This window comes from Geotrypetes seraphini, chromosome 3, assembly GCF_902459505.1.
Source record: "Geotrypetes seraphini chromosome 3, aGeoSer1.1, whole genome shotgun sequence".
NCBI classification, from domain to species: Eukaryota; Metazoa; Chordata; class Amphibia; order Gymnophiona; family Dermophiidae; genus Geotrypetes; species Geotrypetes seraphini.
The window spans coordinates 347,720,410-347,747,560 of record NC_047086.1 but is presented as its reverse complement, the minus strand read 5'-3'; the positions used below and the strand labels follow the sequence as shown (position 1 = coordinate 347,747,560).

General features: G+C 44.7%; 1 protein-coding gene across 1 annotated transcript; it reads left to right on the top strand.

Annotated features, from left to right (window-relative positions):
- SLC30A1 (solute carrier family 30 member 1) lies at positions 1–25,859 on the top strand. Its single transcript, XM_033939206.1, has 2 exons — positions 1–1,226; positions 23,576–25,859. The coding sequence occupies exons 1-2, from the start codon at positions 629–631 to the stop codon at positions 24,499–24,501; spliced, it is 1,524 nt and encodes a 507-aa protein (XP_033795097.1). The 5' UTR covers positions 1–628; the 3' UTR covers positions 24,502–25,859.
- The last annotated feature ends 1,292 nt before the right edge of the window (positions 25,860–27,151 follow it).

The window sequence follows — 27,151 nt, the reverse complement described above, 5'->3', positions numbered from 1 at the left end:
TAGAAGCTTCCCCTGCGTTGCCGGGTCTGAAATGAGCAACCAATGGCTGGCGTGTGTTGCCGGCGAGTCAGCCAATCCCGTGGCTTCGAGGAGCATGGGTTTGGCGTCGGACTCGTTCCGTGTGAAAACTGCAGGTTTCGGGTGCAAAGTTTTTCTTAAGCCGTCTGCAAGAGGCTGCGATGTCCAGTAAGAGGAAAACCGAGCGGGTTCTCGCCGTCGACAAAGGTAGCGCTGAGAACAATTCCGGTTTCTCCTACCTCGAGCTCGGCTGAGCGGCTGACAGCGGGGTTTCTTTAGCTGGCCGGTGAGGAGATGAGCCCGGGCGTAGACCGGCTTCCTGCAGCCGGGTTTGAACTTTGGTCTCTCTGGCTGACTGGGACCTGGAAGGAAGTTGGGGACTGTTAACGGACTCCTCAGGCGGAGAAAGAAAAAAAAAAAATTCAAACGGATTACAGCGTTCTAGAACGGCTGGAGAGTCGCTTGTTGGTTCCTGTCAAACCGTGAGGAGAGGGGCGGGAGGCCGGCTTCCATCTTTCCAGCCCCACAGTTGCTGTGTCTCTCGGAGGGCCGGAGGAACTCTTCGGCTAACTTTAGACGGAATAGAGAGCGGTGTTACTGGACGTGGAAAATGGCCTGCGAGCCGAATCGCTTGCGGTTGCTTTGCATGCTAACGCTGACCTTTATCTTCTTCCTGGTGGAGGTGGTAGTGAGCCGCATCACCGTCTCCTTGGCCATGCTTTCGGACTCTTTCCACATGCTGTCCGATGTCATCGCCCTGGTGGTGGCTCTCATCGCCGTGCGCTTCGCCGAAAAGACCCAGTCCACCAAAAAAAACACGTTCGGCTGGGTCCGCGCCGAGGTTATGGGGGCTCTGGTCAACGCGGTTTTCCTCACCGCCCTCTGTTTCACCATCGTGCTGGAGGCCATCGAGCGCTTCACTGAGCCACAGGTGATCGAGAAGCCGCTGGTGGTCATAGGCGTCGGGGTTGGGGGGCTGGTCATCAATCTGATCGGCCTGTTCATGTTTCACGGTAGCTCGGGCGGTGGCCACGGCCACTCCCATGGCGGAAGCGCTGGGGGCCGGGGCCACGGCCACTCCCACGCGGCCGCCAAGAGCCAACGCTGCCGGGACCGCAGTGCTGAAGAAGGGGCTGCTATCAGCAATGAAGAGACCAACAACTTGGTAGAGAATGGCATGAGCGTGGAAGGGGCGCAGGAGAAAGGAGGTGAGAACTGTAAGGGATGGTGTGCTGCACGGGGTCTTAGAGCTGGCTGGCCTTCTCAAATTATTTCGCCTGAAGATCGCCCTCTGCAGCAGCCCGTGGTTGGGGGTATCATGAAGGGCAGAGGCTTAACTAGCAGTATCATTGGAAAGTGGATTCTAGCCATTTTTAAGATAAATAACTTATAAAATCACAGATTAGGGTTGTCTCATAGTGTATGATGGCAGATAAGATTTCTAGGACCTATCCAGTTTGCCCAACAGTTATTCATTATCGATTTATGATTAAACCAGCAAGATTGGTATCATCATTTTTTACTCACTAAAATTTAACTTTGTCTTCCCCACTTTCCCATTGAGAGACACTACACTCGCACTCATAACATATGAATGTGGTTTAAAATGTATGTATACTTGATCCTGATCTTTGCTACTTGTGGGACACATACTATAGAAGTTAGAAGCCAACCAAAACTGGAGATGTGGCCTTTTCCTGGCCCCACCTGCCCTCCTTGGGCCTATATTCTAAAAGTCCTGGTAGTTTAGTGGCTTTTTCAGGGCAGGAGTGGCTATAATTTTCTGCAGCAGCCACATGCGACTACTGTGGGAGGTCAGTTTCCATTTTGTAATTGGGGAATGGCATAAGCAGGAGATGTGCTCTTGCTTGTGCTATTCCTAGTTCCAAAATAGTGGCTGTTAAACAGGGAGCAGGAATAAAACATGGGATGCTTCTCCAGAGAAGCCACCAGAGAGGGGGGGGGGGGAGATAAGAGGTAGGACCATGTTTTTAGTTCTGACCAAAATTTCTCAGGCATTTTCAGCTAAAATGCAAATTATGGTCAAAAACAAAATTTGGTCAGCCTCTTTATTAGAATTGCTTTCTAGGCACCTCTCCTGCCCATTATAACACACAAACATTCATGAGGTCATTTTACTTTTTTAAAAAAATACCATTCTATTTATCCGATGTCTGAATTCTTTCACATTTTCTCCACCTCCACTGGCATCACTGACTCTCTGTGGAAAAAGTATTTCCTGACCTTATTCCTAAGTGCACTATACTGAGTATCAGTTGACATCTTCTAGTTTTACCATTTCTCTGTCTCTGGAAAAGATTTTTATTGTATATTTAAATGTTTGTATCATCTCTTTTTTCTAGTGTATACATATTCAGATCTTCAAGTCTCATGTACATTTTAATAACAATGACATGTAAATAAATTACAGCTTAAAACCAGATACAAAAAATAAAATGCAGAATATAAACACTTTGCCATAAAGGTATGATACCTTCAGAATCATACCTTACTCAAGGTAAAAAAAATGCACGATCTAAAAACATTGCTACCTTAACCATCAGAAATCCTCTCGCTAAATGTCTGCTGAAACAGTTCTCTTTAGAATCTTTTAACATTGGCATTGATCTAATTGCCTACACCTACAATGGCAAGCTTAGGCCATCTGGCCACTCTGGGCCCTTCTCTCTGCTGCAACATCTGTTGCCTCATGGGAGGGACAAACAGAGGGAAGGCCCCTGAGGTGGCAAGAAGAAGTCTGGATGAATAGTTGCCAGGAAAACCCAACTTTGTAAGAGTATCAGGTGCTGTGGGTGGTAGGCAGGCCTGCTAAAGGGGAGAGGAGGCTGGAAAGACCAGACTGTATCGGGCAGAGGAGAAGCTGAGTGTGCGATCAAGATTGTGGTTGTGGTGAGGGCGAAATACCAGATTTGAAAAGGGCTGGGAAAGGGAGATTCTAGATCTGACCAGGTAGAAGTGGAAAGTCAATCTCAGGGAGTGAGGACCATAGTGAGAGATGCTGGCCCATGGGATGGGGGATGGGGGATGAGTAGTGCAGGAGAAATGAATTGGAGAGACTGGATGTGGGGAGGGAAAGAGACAGCAAAGAATCACTGAAGGAGCAAGGAAGCATAAGGACAGGGATATGAGGTAATGCTGAAAAGGGGAAGGAAAAGAGAAACATGGATGCAATATTGGTTGGAAAAGGAGATGGAACATATTGAGGGGAAGAGAAATGAGATTTTGCACATAGATGGAGAATGGGAAGAGATGGTGCACACAGATGGAGAACAGGAAGAGAAGGAAAGGAAAAGTAGATTTTGAGGAAGTGGGGAAAAAAACTCTTTGAAAAATTAGCACCAAAGCAAAGGAAGGCAGAAAGTTGAGAGAACAAAAAATAACAAATGAGCAGGAGGCCTTGGGAATGGAATTAAGAGCAGAGAACAAGATAGAAAAATAAAATCATCAGACAAATATGTAGGAAAAAAATTTATTTTCAGTCTAATTAATGAAAATGTGAGTTTTGAGAATTATATCTATTGTCTTTGTATTTTGGATTGCACACAAAGAAATGTATAACTTGTATTTCTCTGGTGGTGCAGTACATTCAGAGTCTGGCTTCTTAGGACAGGGCCTTACCTAGCTATATGCAACCCAGAAGCTTAGCCAGCCACTCAATTTTGGGTGGGCATGATAATCCCATTCTCCCTGCTTAGCATATTTCCTTTTACTCTCCCTCCTCCCCTCGGGTGACTGATAGTCTTCAAATTCTCCTCTCACCCCTCCATATCTTTTCAACCCTTTAGTGCTTCGCCAGTAGTGACTCATATCTTCTGTTTGCACTGGTCCAGAGCCTTCCCTCTGACCTGGTACCAGTTATGAGGAAACAGGCAGTTTCATCAGAGGGAAGGCTCTGGGCTCACATGAGTTGCTGCTGGCAAATCACTGCAAAGTTCAAAAGGTACAGAGGGGGGTAGATGGGATAGAGCTGAGAGAGGCTGAAATGCCTGCAGGGGAAGGAATTGATGCCAGGAGTCTTCAGCTGGCCCTTCCAACCACATCATGGCCTTGGAGCATGCACTTCAACAGGGCAGAGGAGGAGGGGCTACAAAGTGACACAGTCTAGTTAGGTAAGGATGACTGACACCCCCCCCCTGTGGCAATAAGTATGATGGAGAGGATAGTGATGGTAATAGCAAAACAGGTAATGACAAAACATTTTCAAATGTTTCTATCGGTACTTGTGAGCCACTTTCTGCAACATTGTCTTAAAAACATTCTGAACTGGCCTCTAGGTCCTCTATCTTGTTCCTCAGCTGGTCCAGGTTTTCCCCATGGGCTGAGAGTAAAGATGTGCCACTGGGTCTGAGCCCAAAGTAGATGGCCTATGTCCACCCAGACCCACTCACAGCTACACTACTGGTGCAGCCACACAAGGGAGCTGGTACCAAAATTACAGCTGTCCATTGCCCTCCAGCTGTAATCTAGTGGGCAGGCAGGGGTGCTTGGGGGGCTGTACAGGGCATATTTCTAGGTCACTGCACTCTTATCAGGGTTTTATTTGTCTGCTTTAGTCACTTATTCTGTATTTGAAGAGCTATTTGTGTTCTGCATGTGTGACCGAGAGCAGGTGTTCTGGAGGGGCTTGGTCAATGTCATGGTCCCATATAGGAATATATATGTTGGCTCGCCTTCAGCCCTTCTGGACCCAAAATGGCCCCAACTTAAAATTTGCAAAGATCACTGGCTTAGGCCCTGCTACTTAAAATATTGAGGTTCTTTATTCCTCAAGCCTGATTAATAGAAATGACAGAACATCTATGAAATGCGCTGAAGAAGAGTGTAGAGATCAAACAGGTTGATGTATATGTAAACTAGCAGAAATAGCTTGTGAAATACTATTTGTCAGGACTTGAAGCATGAGTAACAAGATCTTATCATATTCTATTGATAACTAGTGCAGTCTTTTAAGCATTAAAGAAATATGATTAAATCTGGACAGTCCATATAACTCTGGGGGTTGAACCAAAAGACACTTGTTTCCTTCCTTTGAACCTCTTCAAGTTTTTTTTGTGTGTCTTTAGCAAAATAGTCTAAATACTCTAAATGAGGCTTCATCAACCAACTTGTAAAGCACTCATTTCTGCTTGACATTCCCTCCATATTTCCTTACCCTATCTGACTCATCATTCCCCTTCTAATTCCCTACCTGAGCACCGTATATAGATTCACCCTTCTGTCATGTGTCTGTCACAATTAGATTGTATGCTCTATCTCTATTTGGCAGGGACTTTCTCTTGTGTGTTTAAAGTACAGCTCTGCATGCATCTGGTAGTGTTATAGAAATAATAAATTATTGTTGACTTGTACTGGAGCATCAATACCTACTGTATTTTTTGCTCTATAAGATGCATCTGTCCTTATGACACACCCTAGATTTAGAGGAGGAAAAACAAACAAAAAAAATATTCCGAACCAAATTGTGCCTCTGAACCCAGCTCCCTTCCCTGGCAATATTAAAAGTCCATAACTTAATGTTAAACACTTTTAATTTATATTTATATATATATATATTTTTTATTTTTTTATTTTTTTTAAATGCCAGTGGTCCAGCACGGTCTCGCCTGGAGCTTTCAGTGCTCCTGCTGGACGGTTGCCTCCTTTCTTGCTGCAGAGCGGCAAATAAGGCAGGAGCGGGAGCTTTTCGTTTTCTGCCTGGTCCTGGTCCCGCATAACTCCATGAATGGCTGCTGTCAGTTCTTGCGATTCGGAGCGGTGTGGGACCAGGCAGGAAGCAAAAAGCTCCTGCCTTATTCGCCGTTCTGCAGCAACAAAGGAGTCAGCCAACCAGCAGGAGCATGGAAAACTCCTAGTGAGATTACGCTGGACCACTGGCATTAAAAAAAAAAGGGGGGGCTGCCTACCACCAGCTGCACCTACGTGTAGAGGAGTTAAAACCAAGGAAAAAAATTCTGAACCAAATTTTATTTCTTGGGGTTTTTTTTTCTCCTCTACATGTAGGTAGGTGCATCTTATGGTCAGGTGTATCTTATAGACTAAAAAATATGGTAATTCCCTTCCTGAGGGCTGATGCATAAGATGCTCCAAAACTATCGCAGCTTGCTAAAAGCAGTGTGTGTGTAAATTAATGGCAGGTTAAAAATTGTGGCAGTAATTATTTACAGCTAGTTGCTAAATGTTTAAAACTTCTTTTCCACTTAAAATCTAGGTGGGCTAAAAAATAAAATATAATTTAAAAAAAATCAAGACTGCTAATCTCAAGCACTGCATATCACATTCAGCAGAAAAATGCCCGTGTAAACAAATGTGTTTTCAGCAAGTGGTGGAACTGTATTCTAGTCCTACACAAACACAGAGCACCCACTTGTTCACCACCTTAGATCTGCCAATGAAAATGCAGCTGCACTTGTAGACACATAATGGGCAGAATCTACCAAAAGATTCTTAGCTGCCTCGGGGGTCATTCCATGTCAAGTGGACCAATACTGAAAACCGCCCACGCTCGACCCCCTTGAAATCCAACCAAATTTTACAGGGGTATTGTCTAGGGTCTCAAATGAAACTACAAAATTTTTGGGATCTATCTCAATTTGGTCAGGAACTAAGGGTGGTTGAACAAAAGCAATCAATCCACTCCATGCCTCGTGCGACCTAAAACACCAGCTTTGCTTAAGCACTGCGGCAGAAGGGAACTACCTAGGAGTCTGAAATTTTGAGGTTTTGTACAACATCTTGGGGCAAGTTTCTGTGCCAAGTTTGAAATCTTTTGCGAACGTGCTTCCATTTCTACAGGTCAGCAAAGTAGGCAAAAAAATTCACGAACAAAAATTTTTGGTAAAGTTTGGCTCCATACTACTGCTGGTAGGTAAGTCAGCTGAGGGTACTACTTTACCAGCAGACATGTACCATGAGGTAAATTTTAATTTGTATTAGTACAGAGAACCATATTAACAGCAAACATGTAAATAAAACATTGTTTCATATAGCATTCAGGCTGAACCATCCTGACTATTGGGTTGTATTGTCTCCCTAACAGCAGATGATGGTAGAGATTCTGACTTTTCCTAGTAACATCGGTAGTATAATAGCTAGTCCTCTGTGAGAAAACTGTGTTTCTGTACTTCAGCAGGTGCTAGGTTGTTCAGGCTAGTGCTGTCGGGTTCAAAGACCAGACCTGGTTGAGCATGGAGCCTGGCTCTGCAGTCCCAAGTCATTGTTCATGGGTAATAACTTGTATTTTCTCATAGCTTGGAATCCATGGGGCCCTTGCAGCAGGAGGTGTGGGTTTGGGTCCTAATCCATACTCTTTCTGCCCCTTTCTGCCCTTTTGCATCCCTTTTGGTCAAATATTGGATATACCCCAATGTGGATATCCTGTAGTGTCTATTACCAAGATGAATGCTTTTCTGGGGAAGGGGGGCATGGCTGTCTAGGAAATGGCATAGGAAAAAGGTAAGGTGGCAAGGTAAGGTATGTGGCAAGAACCATGTTACTTTGGTCGCCTGTTTGAATCTGTGGTAGCCTTCCTAACTAATGTTCTTTGCATCACATTGTGCTCTGTGGCCTCAGGTAGTTGCCTGGAGGTGGCTTTGGTTGTGTCATTGGACTGCAGATGCAGCATACAACAAGCATCTCACAGCTGTGTCCAGTTACTCTTTGGTGAAGCTGGGGCAGGCTCATTTTCTGTGACTCCTGGAATTGCACCAGAAAGGAATCTAGTGCATCTCTTTACCCCCATCCCCAGCCAAGGCCTGTTCTCAGGATATTTGGTCACTTTGTCAGATAAGCAACAGTATGATTCAGTCCCAGAACCTAGCTGGCCCTTATGCAGCCTTCCAAATGGCAGGAGAATTGAAGCCATCTGACTCGGATGGAGGATCCAGGATTTCCCATTAAGGGTGCACTGGGCCTGCCCCTTGATGGCTCAGACAGGGGACAGATTGGCCCCCTTCAGTCATCATCAGAGGGCCTGCATCACTTCAGACTAGTGGATCCTTGAGGTGGTTGAATGGTGAATAGTGGTGGTTCAGCTCACTTGCATTTCCAGAGCATTCAGTTTTTGTCCCTACCTGAATGAGTGGCTAGTTGGGGGGAGAGGGGGGCGTCTATTCCATAGCTGTCATCCTGTTCCTGGAGCACTTTGAATCAGGCAGAGTCACCTGTCATCTATTTAGACCTTGGAATATTTTGTGAGTTTGCTTTGATATGGCTTTGGGAGCAGTCTTTTTCACAAAAGAGCACATGAGCAAGTTGCAGGTCCATAAATGTGGCTTGTTTGGTCCCAGACCTATGGGTCTTTCAGTGTCCAGCTTTTGGACTACTTGGTGGCAACCTTATAAGTTGTAACTTGGACTCATATGGAACCTCTCCAAGTGGCCTCTTATATCGATGGGCACCAGTCTCGTAGGACTTACTGCTATCTGCCGCTATCTCAAGGGCACCTATAAGGGGTCCTGCTGGCCCCCTTCCCATTTAGGAGGTATTGACAACTGATGTGAGCCCTCAGCTGGGGGCCTTGCTGTTGGGGAGGTCCATCATCTTCCTGGGGACTGAGTAGTTTGACTTGGCTCTGGGGGAGGCTCCTCCATTGATATGGGAAAGAGCAGGCTGAGTGATAAGACAATGTGACAGCAATGGCTTTTATCAATAGGGTGTTAGAGAAAATTTTAAAAAGCACTAAGGAAAAAAGTACAATTTCATGTGGAAAATTGGGAACTAGCTTTAAATTTTACCAGGAATTGCTAGGAAATTATGTAAAAATCCACAAAATACTGAAATATGTTTAAGTGCTCTGATAGTTATGTGTTTGAGGCACAAAAGGCATTAATATGCAATGTAGTTATCAATTTTATCTTATTTTCCCATATTGACACTAACACATTAGTATAATTTTCTTATTCACAGGTTTTCAACAGTGTCACCATAGTGATTATCTAATATTGAAACCCAAAAAAACAAAACAAAACCCAAGGCTGCAAATTTGGATTTGTTTTATATCATTTGGGATCAGGAAGAGAACTAACTACCTGTAGCTGAACTAACAATTCTCTGAGATCTTATTAGATATGGGTTGTATTTTAAGAAACATCGGTGATCAAGACAAGATGAAATTATAGCACTGATGAATTGGTCAGTGACTAACTAACTGATTACTTGCTTAGTAGTACAAAGAAAATTTCAAAATCAGTGGTCCTGTTAACAGCTATGTTAAGATTAAAGCAAAGTTGACATCCATGTGGCGTCGGTACGTGATGGATTCTCTTCTGAGGGTAAGTAAGGGGTTTTGGGGGACTTGGAGGGGGGAGGGGGTTTGGTGGGGGTGGGGTTTGGGGCTTGGAGCAGAGGGATATGCTCTTTTTTTTTTTTTATCCAGACTGACGTGGGAGGAGCATGATGGGTGGCTTGGCCACCTCTGATAGAGAACGATTGTATTCTGGAGACCGCTTGCTGGAACGGTCCTCTAGGATTCTATTGGTATTTTTTTACCTTTTATCGACCATTTTCTTTGTTTTCTTTCCATGGTTAGAGTGGTGACCTGGAATATTGGGGGGTTACTTTCCCAGTGAAGAGTTCTAAAATTCTCTGTAATTTACAAAGGCTTCGGGCTGACATTGTGCTACTGCAGGAGACGCACCTTACCGCAGCGGGACATCTCAAACTTCGGCGAGGCTGGATGAACTCATGTGTCGCAGTGGAGGGTTCGGGGAGGAAGTTTGGGGTAGCTATTCTTATTTGTAAGGGGATGGCTGATCAACTTGTTCCTGTGGCGGCTGACTCGGATGGGCGATATGTTTTTTTGTAAGGCCCACATTGTGAGATGTACTGTTCTCTTGGGTAGTATTTATCCCCAAACTCCTATAACTGTAAATTTTACCAGTGTTTACATGCGATTCTCTCGCCTCATCTTGGTCTTCCAATGTTGATGGGAGGGGACTTTAACACAGTCTTTGATCCTTCCTTGGATCGTGTCACTGCGGTTCCGAATCATCAGTCTCAGGACGGTAGGGGACTTCCGTCGTTCTGTCAGTTCTTGGAGCTTGAGGATGTTTGGTGGATTTTGCACCCTTTGGAGAAGGACTTTACTCATGTCTCGAGCTTATTCTACCCAGTCCCGCATTGATTACCTGTTAATTTCGTGGGCTATTTTTTCTCAGGCCATACGGACAAAGATTGGCCCTTATGCGATCTCTGATCACATTTGGGTGTGGTTGGAGTGGGCTCCTCCTGGTCAGACTTCACATCCTTGTTCATGGACATATCCTCTTTGGCTCGGGCAAGATCCTAAGTTGTATGATTCATTGTCGGCTTGCTGGAAGGATTACTCCTTTCATAATAGACAACATGGAGATGACCGGGTCCTCTTTTGGGAGGCTGCCAAGGCAGTTCTCCAAGGTCATGTTATTAGCTATGTCACACAGGCTCAGAAGAGTTGAGATTGGGAAATTTTATGCTTATCCCGGCAATTGGTGGCTCTTTGCTGCCCCACTGCAGCTAATTGACAGGCCTTGCTAGATATGCAAGTCACTTTGAATCAGAGGCTTCACCAACGTGCGTCTAAAGGTTTGGCTTACTATAAGTATAAACTTTATGCCTATGGTAATAAATGTGGCCGCCTTTTAGCCCGTTTGATTTCTTACCGGGAAAGCAGACAGAAAATTTTTCTCTCACCTCGCAGAGTTCTGGGTCTCTCACTGATGATGAGGCCATTTGTCGGGCGTTTCAGGACTATTATGGTGCGTTGTATGCTGAGCTTTCACTGCAAGGCCTGCCAGGGGAGATGTACTTGAACACCTTGCCTCGGTTGACCCCTGCTCATTTGACACTGTTGAATGCCCCGCTGACGGAAGTGGAGGTGGACTTAGCTATTCGTCAGAGCCCTACCTTGAAGACTCCCGCTCCCGATGGCTTTCGGGCTGAATTTTATAAGTTGATTCGACTAGATATTGTTCCACCCCTTACGGCTATATTTAATGTGATGGTTGATGCGGGGACTATGCCAGCTTATCTCAATTGTGGCCCAAATCATTGTTCTTACCAAGCCGGGGCATGATCCTACTAAGTTGGAATCATACCACCCCATATCATTACTCAATTGTGAGGTGAAGTTGTTGGCTAGGGTTTTGGCTAACCGTTTGGCCCGCATTCTTCCAGAGTTCCTCCATGAGGCCCAGGTCGGGTTTAAGGGCTGCTCGGTTGAGAAGAATCTTCGGTGGATTCTTGCCTCTTTGGAATTTTGTACACGCCATTGCACACCTTCGCTTCTTATCAGCTTTGACGCAGAGAAAGCGTTTGACTGGGTCAACTGGGATTTTTTTTATACGCGACCTTAAGTAAGTATGGGTTTTCGGGGCATTTGTTTCGGCCTTGCTGGCTTTTTATGTGTCCCCGACAGCGTTTCTTATGGTGAATGGTTGCAGGTCTTCGCAGTTTGAGATTTTTCATGGCACGAGGCAGGGATGCCCCCTTTCTCCGCTCCTGTTTATTTTGTCATTAGATCCCCTGCTTCGTGCCATTCACCATACTCCCGAGGTGAAAGGGGTGTCTAGATACTTTTTGTTTCAAGGTGGCAGCTTTTGCTGATGACCTGCTAGTTTATTTAACGGATTCCCATAGTTCTTTGCCAGTTTTGTTGGGGATTTCACTGGCTTCCACCTGCATTTGGGCAAATCGGAGGCTTTGCCCTCTTCCCCAGAGCTACAGGGCCAGTTGGGGGGGCTTCTTTCCTGCTTCGCTGGGTGACAAGATTCCTTTCATATCTTGGGATCCAACTTTCAGCTTCTTCCGTTCGCCTCTATTCGATTAACATTCGGGAGCTCCTTGATCGTACCACCCGACAATTGGACCGCTAGAGAGATATGCCACTCGCCTTGCTTGGTCAGATTGCGTTGATTCGAATGGTCATTTTTCCCCAATGGCTTTATGTGTTCCGGATTCTTTCATTGCGCTTACTCAAGAAAGACTTGCGGGCTTTAAATCGAGTACTTCCAGGTTTTGTTGGCAGGGGCAGAAACCTAGGTTGCGATATGATTTCCTGATGGGTGGGTGGCAGCAAGGGGGTCTCGATATTCCAGACTTTAGGTTATACAATTTAGCTTGTCTTTTGCGCCACCTTAAGTATTGGTTGTTTGGGGAATCTCAATATACCCCTACTTCTTTTGAAGCTGCCTTGTATGCTCCATACTCTCTTTCTTGCTTTGCTTCATCTGTCGCACGAGGCTTTGCCTCGGGAATTCCGCAGCACTGTGCTTTTGGCTGCTATGAGGGGGGCATGGGAGGGCCTGGTGCAGCATCTGGGGGGGAATCTGCGGGCGAGTAAATTTGTTGCCCCTAATGGGCAATCCTCTTTTTGTGCTCGGGCTGGACAATCATTGTTTTTTTGGTGGAACATCTTTTGCTAGCTGACGGGAGGTTGAGGCCTCTGGCTGCTCTCCAGGACTGTTTGGGGCGTTGTTGGGGGGACACTTTTGCCTGTTGTCAGGCTAAGCATTATATCTTTTCGCTATCAAAGTTGGCCCTCCGGCCTCCGTTGAGCATTCATCTTTAGGACCTTTTTGCCCAAGTTGAGCTTTTTCAGACCTTTGTGTCTGCCTTGTATAAAGCCTTGCTTCCTTTCGAGACTGCTCGGTACTATCGGAGGATTCAGGAGGGTTGGGCAACAGAACTTCACATGGATTTAGCCTCCTGGAATATCCCCTGGAACCTTGTGGGTCTATCTCGTTTAATCCATTGAGCTGTGCTACAGGAATGCTATGCTTGTGTCTTATATAGAGGCTACTTAACCCAGGTTCAGCTTCATAAAATTGGAGGTATTGCCTCACCTTTGTGTCTCAAGTGTGGTAGAGCCCGCAATTCTTTTTCAAATGCCCTGTGAGAGTGCTGGTGCATTCGGGCCTTTTGGGTTGAGGTGGTTTGGTATTTGAGTTCCATCTTGGGTCGTACTGTGGCTAGTACTGTTGATCAGGTGGTGCTGGACATTCTGGGTGCTTTTGGGACTTGCCCAGAGATGCTCGTTGGCTCTGTCGTAAGGTGTGTCTCCTGGCTCGCCGGTATATTCTGCACCATTGGACTTCTCCGAACCCCCTGACTTTTTGGTAGTGGAGAACCCACCTCCATGCGTTAGTTCTTTGGGAGGCGCGGGAGGTGAGGATCTCTCTTAAACGTCGGGGTTGTCTTCTGCTTCTTTGGGACCCATATTTGCGCTCTATGTCCCCTAGGGGGACGCAGGCTAATACTTCTCTACCTTAATTGTTGGGTGTACCCACGTCGGTTCTGGTTTTTTGTGCGTCTCTGCTCTGGGGGTGGGGAGCGGGTGAGGGGAGGGGAATCTGGGTTGTGTTTTTTGGTTTGTTTGTTTTTTTTTGGGGGGAGAGGGTGTCTAGCCCCATTGACTGCCCTGGGGGAATCATGTGTGATATTTTGTTCCCTTCTGGGACTGCATCTCTCTCCATGCTTGTAGGGTGAACGGGTGGGAGGGTGATTGGAAGAGATTTCTTGGTTTCTGGGTGGGTATAAATGACACTTGATTTTGTACTGTTCTGAGTTGTTTTAACGGATATCCCGCCTCTGTTTGCTGTCTTTTGTATACAACTGTTTTCCTTTGGTTCCGCCCGTTTTCTGTCAATAAAAATTGTTTACAGTGCCAGCCAGTAATTTACACCGCTGGTATGGTGTCAACTTGCACATGCCAGTAGCGCACCAGAAATGAATTTAACTACGCTGGCCCTAGCGATGCACGCGCAAGTTGACAATCACACTGGTGGTGTAAATTACTGGCCGGCAATGGGGTACATCGCTGGGGTAGTTTTTGTTGTGTTGCCGATGCACACAAACTGATGATCACTGTGGCCCATGTCGGGTGAGGGCCCAAAACAGAAAGCAAAGCAACATTGTGAAGCCCTGTTTACTCCCCAGTAATGCCGTCCCTTAACCGAAGGCCACATAAAACAGCCAGGCGGGCCGGATTCGGCCCACGAGTCTTGTGTCTGACACATGTGTTCTAGAGGAAACTAGACATATGGAATCTCTTGGGGAGAGGAGGAAATAGTGGATGCTGCAGATGGGCAGACTGGATGGGCCATTTATTTTTTTATCTGCTGTCATGTTTCTATATAACCACGTAGCTCTTACTAGTTTGACACCATACTGGCCTGAGAGAGACAGCAGAGATTGTTACTGCTGCCTGGATTGATGCAGGACTCTTCACTCAGTTGGATACTGCTTTGGTGATCACAACAAGGTGAAGAGGGCTCAGGAGAGAATCCATGAAAAAATTGGATGTACATTTGAGGAGGAACTGCAGCAGAATAGCTTCAATTGCATTTTCTTTTACTGCTGTCATGATGATACCAGGGTTATGTTAAAGGCAGAAGATAATGGCAAAATGTATCCAGGTATGGTGAAAGAGGAATATTATACAGTTTGTATGGAGCCAAGAAGCAGATCTCTGGCATTTTTTTTCTGTAAAAGCAACTAAAGGGAAGATTTGCGCAGAAATAATTGCTGATGATTTGATTGCATGACTGAGAGAAGCAGAAAAGCAAAAACAAAAAACTGAGAAGGTGATGTTCAAGATGCAGGCTTTATTGAAAGTACAATTTAATAATCTACAGCACAGGTGAGAAATTATCTTGTTTTTAGTTTTTAATCCACAAGCTTTTATATATGGATCTTTAGGGACCCCTGAGGAAGACAGCACTGTCGAAACATGGACTGTGTTGGGTCCATAGCGCCCAACGTTTTGGGTCCTAGATATATTTTATATGGATTATTAAATTGTACTTTCAATAAAGACTGCATATTGAACATCACCTTCTCCACAGAGTTTTTTTTTGTTTTGTTTTTGCTGGATTTGCATTATTGTGGCGTTTCAAGGGTCACTCTTTCGTTTGTGCTTGAGAGAAGTAGACATAACTCTTCAAGCTATTGAAGGTGATTCCTACTCTGTAATGTTAAAACCGTTTAGGAGGGAGGTGTGATGCGCTTTGTTGAGGAGAAGCTGATGTGTATTGTCTGTAATCTCCATATAGTGTCTAACATTCAGACACTTGGGGCCAGATTCTATAAATAGCACCCTAATTACAGATGCCTAGCAATGCCTAACTAAAATCTGTGCTCAACCCAAATTGTTTCAATTAGATTAAATGGCGTGATAATTGACTTTGCCAATGAAGTTGATTAAAAAAAAAAAAAAAATTAACCAGTTCCGGGTGAGTTCGAAGTGGTGCCTAGCGGCACTTAAGTCACGCCTTCCAGTGCCTACCTGAAAAGTAAGCATGGTTATGGTGGAGAATACGTGTGGTGGACTTGGGCGTTACTAGGCATCTGAGTGGGGCACTGGTAAACTAGGCCCAGTAAAACCTGGCCTAATATATCGGTGCCTAGCAACGCCTAAGTCTGCCTAGGCATTTCTAGGCCTGATTCTATAAGCAGTGCCTAGCAGTTGACTGACAACCGAGCGGAGCGGTACATATAATTTAGACGCGCTTAGGCACAGTTTATAGAATCTGGACGTTGGTTACCACTTTAGATGGCAAGACATTGAGCAACAACAAATGGGGAGGTCCCATTGTAGAAATGCTGGACTCCTTAGCAACAGCAGCAGATGAATCTAGAGATCAATGGGATAGCACACATCTACCAGCAGGTGGAGATAGAGAAACTGATTAACAGGTGGCACTCCTCCTGTATCTTCAGTATGCTATATCTCCCATCAGTGATGGTCGCTATTCAACTAGCTCCTGAATTCTGGCTGTGACTGGAAAATTATTTTCTCCTGTTGAGGTTTCTCTTCAGTGAGACAGGGGTGTCCAGCTGAACAGTGCCAGCTTTAGGGGTTACACCTGGGCCTCCCCAGGTCCCTGCTTCACCCTACCTCCATTGCTAGAGGGTCTGACTGGGTCTCGATTTTTTTTCTTCTTTCCCTTCTCTGGGGGAAAAAAAGGAGACAACAGTTGCTACATTCTGCCCTGTTAGTGCTGCACAACCAGCTCTTACTGGCTTCAACCGGCCCTAACAACAAGCTTGTGAGAAAGTATGTGTTTTTTACTGTTTGAACTTCAGGTTCTGTTTGGGAGTCTTAGTACTGTGGGTTTGGTCAGGAATGAATATTTTATTGAGGCTAAGTTTTATGGCTAGAAATCCGTTGAGGGAGCCAGGACTTTCCCGCCCTTTGCATGCATGCGCTTGGCTTCCTTCTTGGTTACAGCGCGGCAGTAGCGGTGTGATTTCATGCTCACACTTGTTCTCCTTGTTGGGTTTCAGTGCAGCAATAGTAGTCCTGTTTATTCCGAGGCTCTCTTTTGTCGGTGTTTGTCGCAGCCATGTGCAGCTGATTGTGCAGGTGCTGGTTTACAGCAGCGCGCATGAGATGGGACATGTTTTTTCCGGCGCTGTGGGAAGCACCGCACCATTCTTCTAGTTATTTCCTGAGTCTGATTTTCTTTCTATGCAGGCCGCAGCAGGGTAAATTTTGCGGGGCTTGAATCCGACTATGTTTCTAGGAGCGTTGATGCAGCGGCCACGTGTCGGCGAGAATCAGGCGTGCGCTTGGGTCTCCCGCGATGGCGGGAGAGCTGCAGTATTCTGGTACTTTATTTCCAGCTTACTTTGGTCAGGGTATGCTTTGGCTTCTCTCCTTTCCAGTTCAGACAAGTTGTACGTGTTTTCACCAGCTTTGGGACAAGCTTGGGCAGATTTATATGTCTGTCTGTGTTCTGCTGTATTCATTTGAAGGAAGCCGCTAGTTTAATCGGACTCTGGGGTTAGCACTCAAGGGGCTTACCAGAGAGACTCTGACCTGTGCTAGGTCACCCAGTCTCGGTTTGTCTCCGGACTGGGTCGACATACGGCAAATCAGGGCACAGTGAGATCAGCAGTAAGATAGTGTCCTGTATTTCACACAGGTATCTCATTGTCTCTCTTGGGGTCCCTGCAGATTGAGCCTTTGTCTGTTGGTAACTGTCCTTCTTATTTGGGCCTCTGTGCTGTGCTTTATGTGTCTAGTAGTGGCATAGGATATATATGCCTAAACGTAGTACAAACAGTTTCCAAGTTTGGGCTTTCTCTATGGGCATAATGACACTTCGCATCTTCCTGCGGCCAGGACTCTCTTTCTCTATTTCTGAGGGGGCCTGGACTTCTCATGGCACATGCTAGACGGACCCCCCCTCCCCACCCCCGACCAGACAGGAAGGGCTATACAGCTCCTAACCAGGAGCCAGTTACCTCATCCCTGAAGCTTTCATTAGCAATGTGAGCTTTGTCTGATACCTGTTAGGATGCTGCTGTTTTCCACGGGGCGGTAGATGCAGCATCATGATTGCATCTAGTACGTATTCACTTTAAAGGACATACGTATTTCGCTCACGTTGCATGGAGTTAGTACTGTTTTCATGGTTCCAGTATACTCCTCTTTACATTGCAAAACTTGATTTTTCCTAGGAGAATTTCTTTCTTCTTATAGATCCTACAGTTCTCATTCTGCCGTTCCCTGACCTTCTGTACTTCATTCTGAGGGGATCTTGACTTCTTCCAATGACTCTAGGCCAGTGATGGCTAACCTTTTTGAGCCCGAGTGCCCAAACTGCCGCACAAAACCAAAGAATTTCCTCAAAGTGCCAGCACAGCAATTAAACCTTAATAACAAGATTTTAGTATCGAAAAACTCTTTATAAAGTTGCCTGAACTATGTAACATCATTTTTAAAGGTTGGAATCTTTGTATTGTCAGAGAATCAATTTGATTCACAATCCTTTGGTTTTCATTTCAATTTATTGGCAATTTATAATGTTTTAATGATTTCATTCATGGGCCGAATACACACATACTTTTCTCTGTCGCCGCACTCTTTGACCAAAAGATTTGTAAGCCTGCAACCACGTCAAGATAGACTCTTTCAGCAGCTCCCCTCCCTCCCCCTTACCTTTGTGGCCAAGTCAAAATGATCTACCAACAATAAAATTTTAAAAACACAAAGCACGCTGTACGCAGAGAAAATGTTAATTATCATTTATATTCCCCGGGTTTTCAAAGAGGTCAAGGCAGATGACTTTATGCAATGTCACCTCAGTAACAACTATACAAAAATAGACAAATATTCCCCCTCCCTTTTTACTAAACCGCGATAGCGGTTTTTAGCGCAGTCACCTGCGCTGAATGCCCCACGCTGCTCTTGAAGCTCATAGGCTCCCTGCGCTAAAAAACGCTATTGCGGTTTAGTAAAAGGGGGCCATAGTGCAAAATATAGACAGCATACATAAATTCTCAAAACGGACACATTTTGATCACTAAATTGAAAATAAAATCATTTTCCTACCTTTGGTAATTTCATCAGTCTCTGGTTGCACTTTATTCTTCTGACTGTGCATCCAATATTTCTTCCCTTTTTTCAGCCTCCTGTATGCTTCCTCTCCTCCAGACCTCATTCCCTCCCCAAACTTTTTCTTTGTTTCACCCTGCCCCCTTCTTTCTTTTTCTCTCTCTCCATACCCCCTTTCATTCTGTATGTCTGTCTTTCTCTCTCTCTCCGTGCCCCATTTTTCTTTTTCACCCAGCCCTCTTTCTTTTTTTTTTTTTGGCTCCCTGTCTCCCCCTTTCTTTCTTTCTCCTTGCCCTCCCCTATGCCACCACCATTGGGAAAATGCTGCCACCGCCACTGGGGAATAGGCTGCCACTGCCGCTATCGGGAACAGGCCGGCGCCGAGTTCACCCTACTTCTCTTCCCCACGGGGCCGACCAATTCTCGCCACTCGATGTCAATTCTAACATCGGAGAGGATGTTTTGGGCCAGCCAGGCTGCGATTGGCTGGCCCAGAACGTTCTCTCCGACATCAGAATTTACGCGGGTGGCGAGAGTTGGTCGGCCCCACAGGGAAAAGCAGGGAGAACTTGGCACCGGCCTGTTCCCAATGGCGGCGGTGGCACTCAAGTGGCTAAAGAGAAGCAGTTTGCCAGCCTAGGGAGAACACTGGAGGGTGGCCAGCTGTGCACCCCCTTGGGGCGTAAAATCGGGGCAGACCGCCCCCACCCCCACCTTGGTATGCCACTGTCTGTACCTCACTCCCTCCCTATGACCAAAAATTCTCCTTTCTTCTATTCCCCGTGTACACAACCATCTCTTTCCCTCCCTTCCTCTCTCCCAAGTCCATGCCTTCTGTGTCCAAAAACCCATTCCCTCCCCCACCTCAGCATCTATTTCCCTCCCTTCCTCTCTCCCAAGTCCATGCCTTCTGTGTCCAAAAACCCATTCCCTCCCCCACCTCAGCATCTCTTTCCCTCCCTTCCTCTCTCCCAAGTCCATGCCTTCTGTGTCCAAAAACCCATTCCCTCCCCCACCTCAGCATCTCTTTCCCTCCCTTCCTCTCTCCCAAGTCCATGCCTTCTGTGTCCAAAAACCCATTCCCTCCCCCACCTCAGCATCTCTTTCCCTCCCTTCCTCTCTCCCAAGTCCATGCCTTCTGTGTCCAAACACCCATTCCCTCCCCCACCTCAGCATCTCTTTCCCTCCCTTCCTCTCTCCCAAGTCCATGCCTTCTGTGTCCAAAAACCCATTCCCTCCCCCACCTCAGCATCTCTTTCCCTCCTTTCCTCTCTCCCAAGTTCATGCCTTCTGTGTGAAAAAACCCATTCCCTCCCCCACCTCAGCATCTCTTTCCCTCCTTTCCTCTCTCCCAAGTCCATGCCTTCTGTGTCCAAAAACCCATTCCCTCCCCCACCTCAGCATCTCTTTCCCTCCTTTCCTCTCTCCCAAGTTCATGCCTTCTGTGTCCAAAAACCCATTCCCTCCTCCACCTCAGCATCTCTTTCCCTCCCTTCCTCTCTCCCAAGTTCATGCCTTCTGTGTCCAAAAACACATTCCCTCCCCCACCTCAGCATCTCTTTCCCTCCCTTCCTCTCTCCCAAGTCCATGCCTTCTGTGTCCAAAAACCCATTCCCTCCCCCACCTCAGCATCTCTTTCCCTCGCTTCCTCTCTCCCAAGTTCATGCCTTCTGTGTGCAAAAACCTATTCCCTCCCCCACCTCAGCAACTCTTTCCCTCCCTTCCTTTCTCCCAAGTTCATGCCTTGTGTCCAAAACGCACTCACTCCCCCTTTTGTGTTCCCCGTTTGTCTCCCAGCCCATCTTAGCAACTTTCTCAGCAAAATGTAGCTCGAGCCGCGTAGGCTTGTCTTCTATTTCCTGCCTGTCCCGCCGCGCACACATAGCCGATCGGAAATCTTCCCCGACTTCAGCGCTGACGTCTGAGGGCGGGCTTTGCTTAAGCCCTCCCTCCGATGTCGGCGCTGACGTCGGGGAAGATTTCCGATCGGCTGTGTGAGCGGCAGGGCAGTCGGAGTAGAAGACGAGCCTCGCGGCTCGAGTTATATTTAATCCCGCGGGTCCCCCATCGTCCCCGTTCAGCTCTCTCTCCTGTGCACCCCCTGGTAGTACTGCCCTGATGGCGGCCCTGCGCGTGCCAGCTGCAAGGCCTTCATGTGTCACAGTTGGCACGCGTGCCATAGGTTCGCCGTCGCTGCTCTAGGCTCTCTCATGAGGGGGAAGACACTATAATGTCAGGCCAGGGGGCTGTGAACAGTTTTTCAGGATGCTTGCAACTTTGCATCCTCCTCAGGTTTCTGGTTCGTTCTTGGAGTCTCTGTTTTGTGTTTCCCTTTTAAGTGTTACTGGTCCTCAGGGCAGTTCTTGTAGTTCTTCAGGAACTAAGGGATGTTTCACTTAAGTTTAAGGACTTACTGCATGGTGCCCAAGACGGGGGCATTGGGCAGGCTGGATCCCATTCTGCTGAATTAATTTCTCTCAGGGTTACACATTTCTGCAGAAATACTGGAAGAATATTTACATTTTCACTATGGACTCCGAATCGGCACTAGGTTTGCTTGCCTCTCTTGGAGCAGCGCTTTCGGTTTTGGCACATGCCATTTCGCTTACCCAAGGCTTCACGAACATTTTAGAAAACGTGGGCAGTGGTACCGTTTTGGCACTACCAGGCGATTCACCTACTTTCTTCTTGACTGACTGCTTGATTCGGACGTCTTCCAGTCGGGCCATTTGACTGACACGAAAAGGGTGGTTTCTTTTCCTCAGTTCTTCGAATTTGCACAGCACTCTTTTCTCCTGTACTATTTATAGGTATATCGGGGAGATGTTTTTATTCATATAGGAGAGAAATGTGTTTCTTCCCAGAGACTAGGACGATGGGTCACAGTCTCAGGTTTGCATTCTTCTTCGGTCACCAGAGATTCAAACAGAGATTGGCCCTGAATTCTTTCAAAATCCAGATGATGGCCCTCTTGGGTTTTTTTTTTTTTTTTTTTTTACAGGGGTTAGATTCTTGGGGGGGGGGGGTTCTGAAAACTCATGGGGGCGTTGCACAATATTTGAAAGGGATGTTGTCAGCAAAATCTTTAAATGCAGCAAGCTCCCTTCCCCCATTCATCCATCTTTTTCTTCCTGAGATTTGAATTTGGTGCTGAGTGCTCTTGGAAGCTCTCTTTTGTGCCTTGGAGTTGGCCCAGGCTGTGTTCTGTTGACTTGTATCTCTCATTCTTGGAGGACTCCAAGGTGTTCCTCTTTCCTTCCTAAGGTGATCCAGGAGGTCTGCTTACTTTTATGGATCAGAGTTTAGACTTGAACAAGAAGGCTCCATAGATTGGACATCTAGAGAGTCTTGTTTTGAAATTTACAGGAGACCTTTCATTTAAGCTAGTTATTTATATACCATCTATTAATTGTCTAAGCATTTTACATTCAGGTACTCGATCATTTGTCCCTGTCTGCCCTGGTGGGCTCACAATCTAACGTACTTACTAACATAATTACTATCTGATCATCTGTATGTCATTTTCCATGGCCCCCAAAAGAACCAGGTTGCATTCAAAGCTTTCTTGATGTGCTGGATAAAGACAGCCATTGAGGCTGCTTACATTTGCTGAAACAAGCAACTTGGTTATTGTTCCATTCTTCTCTTTTTTTTTTTTTTTTTTTTAAGTATTTCAGACAAGGGACCTTGTCTTCCCCTGCTCATTTGAGTTTCTGCTCAGGTACACCCCAGTAGTCGGGACATTGCAGCCAGGATGCTAAGGAATGTGAATTTTTGTCATACCTGTATAATTTTACTTTTTAGTCTGGCTATACCATCGGAACAACCCTTCCTCTTCCCTTAGAAGACTTTGGTATACAAGACTCTTGGGGATATGTTCTTTCTAGTTGCGTTTTGGTTACAAAAATCATTATAATTAGTTTCAAGTTTTATTATGAAATTTGATTAATCGCCTATTCCAAATTCTAGGCGATGTACAATTGATAAAAAGATTACAATAACAGGGGAAACAGACATAACTAACAAGGGCAGATCGTACTGAACATATTATAAAATCAGCAAATGCATAATTAACAAGGACAAATTTACTGAACATATTTAATAAATTAGCATATACATATAAAGTCAAACAAAAGGAAAAGCGAGAGAAGAAATACAGTATTTATAAAAGAAACAATTAAGGTTAAAAAAAAAAAAACAATAGGAAAGGGAGAGGGAAGGAAAAGAAAACATCAAGAAAGTAAGGATATACTAAAAGGCATAAGCAATGTTTTGGTGGATAAAGGCTGAAGTGCTTTGACTGATGTATACTGGAGTCTTCACAGAGAACCTTATACTGATGTCACTGGGGAAAATCAGCTTTTCTACCTCCATCTTGTGGTAGGAAAAGGATTTAAATCAATTGTCAAGATGGTACAGCTGGGCTATAGGAAAGGACATTTTAACAGGTATTTCACCTTTTGTGGTACCTTTAGCATTCTTTCTAATTTGTCTGTCCCAGTAATCAATACCACTAATTTTCCAGGAACCAAGCACAAGGTCTCTTCTTGGAAGCATGCAGTCATGGACCTTAAATGGTTGCTAGATGACAACTATTATACAGCAACTGGATCATCTTTCACTTAGTGGCTGATCCCTTTGTAGCAGCATTAGTTAGCTTGTGGAGCAAAGATCAAGGCTTCAATGACACTACCACTTATTCACTGGACTAGTTCTAATATGAGTCTTATGTTTTATTCTAAAAAAAAAAAAGTCGGGTCTTGGTATTTTATTAAGATTTTAATGAATTTATAGATTTTTAAATCGCTTGTGCCTAGACTCACAAGGTGTTTGCTTATTCAGTAGTTTTGTCTTAATCCCAGAGGATCTGTTTGTAACAGAGAATCTGGGAGATCTGTCTTTTATATTTTTATTATAGTACAGAGGTTCTCAGCCCAGTCTTCCAAGGCCCACCCAACCAGTCAGGTTTTCAGGATTCCCACAAATGTATATGCAGTCTACCTTATGGATATCCTGAAAACCTGACAGGCTAGGTGTGTCCCATGTACTGGGTTGAGAAGCACTTCTCTAGTGGTTTCTTTTCATTTGTTTGTTTGAGTAATGGTCATAATTGCACTTTGGTCTAATTGTGCCTATATTTTGCTTAAACTGTTTTGTGAATTGATATTTTTATATACATATTTAGCCATATGTTCATATTTTCATATATGTTTTTAACAGGTACTCTAAAGGAGCATTCAGATCATAAAGAGAATGGGAACATTATCAAAGACAGTCCTGTTGTGCTGGAAGAAACTCAAACACAACTCAATATGCAAGGAGTTTTTCTTCATGTGCTTGGAGATGCCTTGGGATCTGTGATTGTTGTAGTCAATGCTACAGTCTTTTACTACGTTTGGAAGCCTTGCCCTGTGGTTGGGCAGTGTATTAATCCATGTGTGGAAAATCACTGCAGTGACCATGAACATAAAAATAATACTCTTATTTCACTCTCAGATGATGCTGTGATAGCTGGTCCCTGTTGGGTGTTGTACTTGGATCCATCTCTCTGTTTGATAATGGTTTGTATACTTTTGTATACGACTTACCCATTACTTAAAGAATCTGGTCTCATCCTTTTACAGACCGTGCCCAAACAAATTGATTTTCATGCTTTAAATGAAAAATTAATCAAAGTTGATGGCGTTGAAGCAGTCCATGACTTGCACGTTTGGCAGCTTGCAGGAAGCAAAATTATTGCCACAGCTCATATAAAATGCCGTGATCCAGCTTCATATATGGATGTGGCTAAGCGTATTAAAGACTTCTTTCACAATGAAGGAATCCATGCAACCACCATACAGCCTGAGTTTTCTTCTGTGGACAGTTCAACCGATTTTAAAGGGTCTTCCTGTGAACTGTCTTGCAGAAGGCAGTGTCCAATGATGCAGTGTTGTGAAAGAAGACACATCTTTAGACAGCACAGTTCGAATAAAGCTGCTTTAGAATGCATTGTGGAATCTCCAGAAATTAAATCTGAAAGAACTAACTCAGAGGAATGCCTACATCTAGATAACTGTATAGAAAAATGCATAGAGGAATGCACAGTAGCTGCTGTTGTGCTAGAAGAGGACAAAGACACACAACAGTTTGAATCATCTTTGTAAATCCAAAAGTTGTGAATCTTATTGCAGGCTATAAACACAGATACTCGGTTCCTTTTTGTCATACACTATAATTGCTAGGTCCTGTTTTTATAATGTATAACTTTATGTAGTTAACATAATGGAATATCTTTTTATTGTGACATCTTTTGATTTGGTAGCACACACTGCATCCAAATAGCATTTCATCTTAAGAGATCACTAGACAAAAGGAAAGTTTTCTTTGCCATTCATTAAAAAAAATATTGAACTTGAAACATACAGTTGTTCAAAATCACCTGATTATAAATACAGGTTACTGATTTTTAACTGCTGAATAATATAGTTCCAAGATGTTTTTTTAACAAAGGTTTACGTGCAGTATGTCATGAAGTCAGCTCATTTTTATGGAGGAGGCAAAGTTTAATAGAGAATGGATACAGTTGGGTAGTATTTGTTGCATTTATCCTTAAGATTTTTGGACCTGCAGTAATGGAATGAGAAGAACCTGCGTGAGATATTTAGATATTTCTATATTTATTTTAACTTGTTCTCTTGACTTGCAGGAAATATACCGTTTGGTTATGCTGATCTTTTTAGCTGATTTAACACTGCAAAAATCATAGTGGTTTATGAAAAGTGTTGACTGTCATGTTTCCATGAGAGGAGTAAACTGTTGGCTACTAATGTGGTATAATGGCTCCCCCTTCAGCCCCTGGCACAGCTTCAACACAGCAATTCGGATAGAAAAATGGGTTGATTTTTGGGAGGAGGGGAGGTTAAGTGGGGCAAAAAGAAATTGGATTAAGCTCACCAGACATGAAATGGACTTGTTAAATTTTATAGGAATAAAATGTTCTAAATAAACAACCATTGAGGGGATAGTAATGATAAGACACCAAAGGCTTTCAGGGTTTATACCTCACCAGCCATGTTTTCCAGTATAGCACTCCAGTCTCTTTGTAAGTTGTTTACAGTCAATTTTGTCTTGTGCTTGTGTGTTTTTATTACACAAGCTAGGAAATATTCATTTTAACTGGTCAGGTTTACATGTAAATTAAGACCTAAGTTGCAATTAAAATTTAACACCTGGATAAGACAAGTGTTACCAATGTCTGTCATTCTCATTCATAAATTTAGATTCATTTTCTGCATGAAAAAGCCAACTTTGCATAAATAGTCATGTGACTGGAATTTCTTGTACCTTTTCCTTTTTCTTTTCCTTTTTCTGATAGGATTATAGAAACTCTAAATTTGTACCAATAAGTTTTGTTTTGTTTTTTAAAAGCATGTGCAATTTGCACTTATGTACTCTGCAAGTTTTCTGCAAAACACCTGCCTTGTACAAAATACATAGGGCATATAAATGAATTGAACGTTGAGCACTGCTTACTGTCTCTTTTTTTTAATGTAAACGTTTATGCACTGCTGTAAGCCAGGTATGTTCTTAGAAAGTACTTTTAACAACATGCATTCTTAGATAAAAGGACTGTGCACACTTTCAAAATGGCAAGTAGTAATATGCAGAGATTAAAACATTAAAATGATCAACTAAGTTATTTCAATTTCTGTGGCCTTTTGAGTTGCCATAGTGGTAGGCCTATAAATCTCTTTTGCTTGATCAGATTGGGTCATGTTGGTGTTATTATTAATGGCATTATCCCAGGACAAGAAGGCAGCCTATTCTCAACATATGGGTGACGTCATCCACGGATGCGGACAGTCTTTCAAGCATACTTGCGTGTAGAAAACTTCAGAAGTTTTGAGTCAGCCACACCGCGCATGCACGAGTGCCTTCCCGCCCAGCACAGGGCGAGTCTCCTCAGTTCTCAGTTTTCCGCAGAGCCGAGAAGTCTGTCTTTGAAGCTCTGCGCTGAACTTCGTTTGCTTCGTGCCTTCTCTTCACCGCGGTTTGTGTCCTTTTTAGTCGCGAATCGCTGTGTTCGTTTCTCTATTTTCTAAAAAAAAGAGACTATTTTTCTTTTTCTTAGTAGACTGACTGACAGGGCAGGCTGCTCGGCCGCAGCCTGCAGGCTTTGACTTCGCAGCAGCTATCTTTCCTCCTATATCCCGGCCAGCAATGGGCTTCAAGAAGTGTAGCAAGTGCCAGCATGCGATTTCCCTCACAGACCCACACCGCTGGTGTCTTAAGTGCCTCGAGCCTGACCATTGTCCAAAGTCATGCGAGCCCTTAAATGTCGTTAGATTTTGGAAAAACTCTTCAGGATGGACTCAGTTACACCCTCGACTGCAAGTGTTGCCTCGGTCCCACCGTTCATCAAGGGTCCTCCTGCTTCCATGACTCCGACCTCAAGTCTCATTAGACCTTCCTCGTTTGGATTGTCTTTGGCCTCAAGTACACCTGCTTTGTCTTCACCTGAGCTTCTCTCAGGTCAGATTCCTAAGCAGAAGGTTCCTGTGGTGGTCCTCAAGCTCTCCAAGACCTCCAAGTCGAAGCATATCTCCACTGGAGCCTTTAGCCTCAGCATGTGGTTTCAGACTCAGATCCACAATTGCAGGCTTCTCTCCAGACCATGTTGGAGCAGCAATTTGTTAAGTTACTGAGCAAATATAGTTCTGCCTGTGCCTCGAGCTGAAGCTACACCCTCTATGCAAGGAGCCGAGTCTTTGGGAGTGTCTGGTCTGGGATCTGCACCCTCTATGCAAGGAGCCG

Bases quoted from the DNA above. Each gene is read 5' to 3' on its own strand.
- SLC30A1 (XM_033939206.1), top strand. From the start codon at position 629: ATGGCCTGCGAGCCGAATCGCTTGCGGTTGCTTTGCATGCTAACGCTG. The intron at 1,227-23,575 runs GTGAGAACTGTA...TGTTTTTAACAG, and splicing joins AGGGGCGCAGGAGAAAGGAG to GTACTCTAAAGGAGCATTCA.